The sequence below is a fragment of the Crocuta crocuta genome, unplaced genomic scaffold (assembly GCF_008692635.1).
Source record: "Crocuta crocuta isolate KB4526 unplaced genomic scaffold, BGI_CrCroc_1.0 scaffold619, whole genome shotgun sequence".
Taxonomy (NCBI): Eukaryota; Metazoa; Chordata; class Mammalia; order Carnivora; family Hyaenidae; genus Crocuta; species Crocuta crocuta.
The window spans coordinates 262,054-268,053 of record NW_027533395.1 but is presented as its reverse complement, the minus strand read 5'-3'; the positions used below and the strand labels follow the sequence as shown (position 1 = coordinate 268,053).

General features: G+C 37.1%; 1 protein-coding gene across 1 annotated transcript in view; it reads right to left on the bottom strand.

Moving 5' to 3' along the window:
• Positions 1-451: 451 nt before the first annotated feature.
• HIF1AN (hypoxia inducible factor 1 subunit alpha inhibitor) overlaps positions 452-6,000 on the bottom strand; it is a 53,726-nt gene continuing 48,177 nt past the window's right edge. The window contains exon 6 of the mRNA XM_077748316.1: positions 452-588. Within this exon, the coding sequence (XP_077604442.1) occupies positions 453-588 (136 nt within the window). The 3' untranslated portion in view covers position 452. The remainder of the gene's footprint in view (positions 589-6,000) is intronic.

Here is a 6,000-nt window from a genome sequence, read left to right as displayed (position 1 = left end):
GGTTTGGGGAAGACCTGAGGTCTCCCCAGGTCCAGCCATGGTGCCTCCTGAATCCATCATGCTTGATCCACCCAGGACTGAGGTGAAAAATTGAAATGAGGAGGTGTTTGGCCATAAGCCTCGGCAGCAAAACTGGTCGGTGGTTCAGCTGCTAGTACCTTTGGGGTCATGAGTTTAGGCATTGAGAGTGTAGCTTTGTTGTTTTCCTTTCATTTTATAATTAAGTTTAAAGATTCCAGCCAGATTCAATTGAAAGAAAAGAAGGCAGGATTGAATTAAAGGGAGGCCAATGTTAATGGTGGTCAGAAGTCTGGAACAGATACAGGAGACAGGACTGACATGTTCCAGTACCAGGTCTAGGTTTCCTCCATCACTCTCTATGGGCCTTCTCCCATCTTCCAACCTCTCTAAAAACATCCAACCCTCTCCTTAGGACCCTCTCTCACCTCACCTCAGAAAATGCCAAGAATGAGCCATTTCCTCTTCAAGAGATGCTTCTCAAGTGTAGGAAAATGTCTCCCAACTCTCAGCCTTTCCCTGTCCTCTGCATACTTGCTTGCATTCCTTCGTTCATCCACAAGACAGATACTAGAAGTAACAACATAGTATGGTGTATAAAGGAATGGATTCTGGAATTGGACAGAAACTCAGCTTTACTACCTAATTGCTATGAGAACTTGGAAGAACTTCGTTGAGCTTCAGCTTCCTTATCTATAAAATGGGGATGATAATACTTCTTCAGGTAATGATTAATTGAGATATGTATAGAAGCATTTAGCTCAATGCCTGGCACTTATTATGCACTCAGCAAGTGTTAGTTATTATTACTGATACTATTAAAATAGAACTTTAAACAACGTGTACTTACCTGGCTCACTGGCTTAAGTGACACCATCAATTCTTTTGTAAAACATACTGACTTACACTCATGGCTCATCAAACCTTCATGGCTAGGATGCCGTGCACTTGCGCTCCCCCATTTGGTTGAATTGCATGCTTACCAAGAGTCATTTGTTTTTAACTCAGCCTGTTTATGCCAGCTGTGCATATTATTCTTATTATATAATTTAACTAAATGTTACATAAACCAATAAAATATGAGTACTAAACTAATGTTGCTGTTTAGAAAGATTCTGTAACAGCAAGTTGCTTAAAAATTTTATCAAATTATATATTAGTGAGACCGCTGAAAAAGAAGGGGAAAATCATTTTAAAAAATCTAGCATTCTGCATTCTGATAGTTTCTCAAATACTTTTCAGTTTCCAACCCATGTTAAAGAAATCAAAACTGAAAATGGCAATCAGGGGTGCCTGGGTTGTTCAGTCGGTTAAGCGTCCAACTTTGGCTCAGGTCATGATCTCACAGTTCGTGGGTTCAAGCCCCATGTCGGGCTCTGTGCTGACAGCTAGCTCAGAGCCTGAAGACTGTTTCGGATTCTGTGTCTCCATCTCTCGCTGACCCTCCCCTGCGCATGCTATCTCTCTCTCAGAAATAAATAAAACGTTAAAAATTTTTTTTTGAAAATGGCAATCAATGCATTCTGGGTTCTCACACAAGAGAGATGCTGGTGAAATGCCAATCAGTACACCCCCACACAAAAGAAGGTCTTGGCTCTACATCTAAACATTAGAGTATATAGTCTTTTATTTGTTTTAATCTAAAAACAAAACATTTAGGGTATGGAGAGGTAAGTTGAGAGGTGATCCCCAGCCCTCAAGAAATATACAGTATAGAGAGGGAAGACAGGAAAGTTGTTGATCACAGTAGATTATAATGAAGGTTAATAGAGCAGAGGGGGGGGATACCTAACTTGGGCAATAGTACAGAGGATTCCTGGAGGTGGTGGCTCTTGAGCTTGCTGTCCTCCCTCACATTTGTCCCTCAACTCCTTTCAAATCTTCTTGCAACATAAAAACCTGGGACTTGCCCTCCAGCTTTGTCTGATGGCTCCCTTATTTAGGTCCCAGTATCAACAAAATCCCAGAGAATGTTAGAGGGGACGTGGCTACCCTCTCTGACAATAAGAACCCCAAGGATCTTAGGGATTTATCATACATGTATTTACTAAGACCTTCTGTATTCTGAATATATTTTCAGCTATGCTCCATCTCCCAGGTGAGGTCTATGAAGAGCTTATATGAAGCTCTTTTTAAAAAGTAACCTTTTATTTTAAGATAATACACATGCAATTGTAAGAAATAATAGAATACTCTTTACCCAGGTATGGCCAATGATAATATCTTATAAAACTATAGCACAATATCACAACCAGGATATTGACATTGATATAGGGAAGGTACAGGACATTTCTATCACCACAGGGATCTTTCATGTTGCCCTTTTATAACCATGTCCATTTCCTTCCATCCCCTCACTCCTTCCTTAACCCCTGCCAACCACTAATCTTTTCTCCAATTAAATGATTTCATCATTTCAAGAATATTGTATAAATGGAATCATAGAGTATATATGGAGATTTAGGTCTTGGCTTTTTTTTTTTTAACTCAATTTAATTCTCTACAGAGTTATCCAGGTTGTGGTGTGTATCAGTAGCTTATTCCTTTTTATTGCTAAGTAGTATTCTATAGTGTGAATGTACCACAATCATTTCCCCATTGAAGAACATTCTCCCATTGAAGGGCATTTGGGTATATTTCAAGTTTGGGTTTATTGTGAATAGAGCTGCTATGAACAATTGTGTACATGTTTTATGCAGATATAAGTTAACATTTCTCTGGGATACATGCATATGCATACAATTGTAGCAGGTCATATGAAAAGTGTGTATTTAGTTTTTTTAAGTAACTGCCAAATAATTGTCTAGAGAGACTATACCATTTTACATTTCCACCAGCAATGTATCATTTCTCTGCACCTTGCCAGTATTTGGTATTATTGCTTTTTTTAAAAACACATTTTGAGAGGTATATAATGATCTCTCATTTTGGTTTTGGTTTTGCATTGCTTTTTTTTTTTTTTTTTTTTTTAAGTAAGCATCATGCCTAATGTGGAGCCCAACACAGAGCCCAATGTAGGGCTTGAGATTAAGACCTGAGCTGAGATCAAGAGTTGGACACTTAACCAAGTGAGCCACCCAGGTGCCCTTGTTTTTGCATTACTTTGAATATCTTTCCATGTGATTATCTGCCATATGTATATCCTCTTCAGTGAAATGTCTCTCTTCATATTTTTAGCCCATTGTCTAGTTGAATTGCTTGTTTGTTTCTTTTTACTATTGAGTTTTAAGAGTTTCTTACATGTTCTATATACTAATCATTTGTTGGGTATGTGGTTTGCAAATATTTTATCCCAGTTTGTAGTTTGTCTTTTCATCCTCTTAACAGAGTCTTTCACAGAGCCTATAAAGTCCAGTTTACCAATTTTTCCTTGTATGGATCATACTTTTGGGGTCAAGTCTAAGAACTCTTTGCTTAGTCCTAGATCCTGACAATTTCCTCCTATGTTCTTTTCTATATGTTTTATAATTTATATTTTACAGTTGAATCTATCATTCATTTTGAATTACACTTTATATAAGGTGTGAGACTTAGTTCAAGTTTTTTTTTTAACTTTTGGATACCCACTTGTTCTAGCATCATTTGTTGAAAAGACTATCTTTCCAGGGTGCCTCGGTGCCTCAGTCAGTTAAATATCTGACTCTTGATTTCAGCTCAAGTCATGATCTCATGGTTATGAGATACAGCCCCAATCAGGCTCTGCACTGAGTCTGGAGCCTGCTTGGGATTCTCTCTCTCTCTCTCTCTGCACCCACCCACTCTCTCGCTCGCTCAAAATAAGCATTTTTTAAAAAGAATATCTTTCCTCCATTGAATTGTTTTTGCACCATTTTTTAAACTCATTTGGGCATATTTGTGTGGTCTCTTTCTGGATACTTTATTCTGTTTCATTGATCTCTGTGTATCTATACCTCTATCAATACCATATAATTTTGGTTATTTTTTTAAATATAATTTATTGTCAAGTTAGCTAACATACAGTGTGCTCTCGGCCTCATGAGTAGATTCCCATGATTCATCACTTACATACAACACCTAGCGCTCGTCCCAACAAGGGCCCTCCTCAAAACCCATCACCCATGTTCTCCTTCCTCCTACCCCCCTATTAACCCTCAGTTTGTTCTCTGTATTTAGGAGTCTCTTATGGTTTTCCTCCCTCTCTGTTTGAAACTATGTTTCCCTTCCCTTCCCTTCCCTCACAGTCTTCTGTTAAGTGTGAGGTTCCTCAAAAAATTAAAAATAGAATTACCTATGACCCAGCAATAGCACTACTAGGAATTTATCCAAATGATACAGGATGCTGATTCATAGGGACAAATGTACCCCAATGTTCATAGCAGCATTATCAACAATAGCCAAATTATGGAAAGAGCCAAAATGTTCATCTACTGATGAATGGATAAAGAAGATGTGGTTTTTATATATATACAATGGAATATTGCTTGGTAATGAGAAAGAATGAAACCTTGCCGTTTGCAACAATGTGGATGGAACTGGCAGGTATTATGCTAAGTAAAATCAGTCAGTGAGAGAAAGACAGATATATGTTTTCACTCATATGTGGAAGTTGAGAAACTTAATAATTTTGGTTATTGTAGCTATGTAATAAAACTTGAAATTGCATAGATGCACTCCTCCCACTTTATTATTCTTTTTCAAAATGTTTTAGCTTTTTTGGTTCCTCTGCCTTTCCATACAGCTTTAGAATAATCTTGTCTATATTTACCAAAAAAAAAAAAAATCTTGCGGGGATTTTCATAAGAATTGTGTTAAACCTCTATACCAGTTTGGTAACTGACATCTTTATTATATTAAGTCTTCCAATTTGTGAATATGGTTTGTCTCTCCATTAAAAAAATATTTTTAAATTTCTTTCATCAGTACTTTGTAGTTTTGGGATACCATTCCTGACCACATTTTGTTAGATTTATACCCAAGTATTTCATTTTATTTTTGAGCAATTATAAATGGTACTTTGGAGGCACCTGGCTGGCTCAATCAGTTGAGCATTTGACTCTTGATTTTGGCTCAGGTCATGATCTTAGGGTCATGAGATCAAGCCCTGCATCAGGCTATGTACTGAGCATGGAGACTGCTTAAGATTCTCTCTCTCTCTCTCTCTCTCTCTCTCTCTCTCTCTCTTTCAGTGCCTAGGCTGCTCAGTCAGCTAAGCATCTGACTTCGGCTCAGGTTATGATCTCAGGGTTTGAGCTCCACATCAGGCTCTGTGTTGATAGCTCGGAGTCTGGAGCCTGTTTCAGTTTCTGTGTCTCTCATTGTCCCTGCTCGTGACCTTTCTCTCTCTCAAAAATAAAGAACATTTAAAAAAAATTTTAAATAAAAAAAGATTCTCTCTCTTCTGCCCCTCTCCCCTGCTCTAAATAAATAAATAAATAAATAAATAAATGCATAAGTAAATAAAATTATAGTTTTAATTTCAGTGTCTATATTTTAGAATATAGAGATACAATTGATTTTTGTGTAATTTATTTTGTTTTTTCAACTTTGGTAAACTCATGCATTACTTCTAAATGGTTTTTGTTTTGTTGTGGGGTTGTTTGCTTTTTGTTTTTGTTTTTTAACATTTCTTGGGATTTCCTAAATATACAGTAATGTCTTCCTTTCTGGTATGTATAACTCTTATTTCCTTTTCTTGCTGTATTGGCGTGGCCAGAACTTCAAGTGCTATGTTGAATTGGAGTGGTAAGAGTGAACATCTTTGTCTTTTCCTGTTCTTAGGGTAAAACATTCAGTCTTTCACTACTAAGTGTAGTTTTACCTCTAGGATTTTTATGAAAGCTCTTTATCAAATTGAGGAAGTTCTCCTCTATTCCTATTTTTCAGACTATTTGTTTTTTGGTTCCTCTCCCTCTCTCATATTTTTCAGAGTTTTTATCATGAATGGGTGCTGAATTCTGTCAAATACTTTTTCTGAATCAACTTATATGTTCATGTGATTGTTCTTTAGCCCGTGCACAGGGT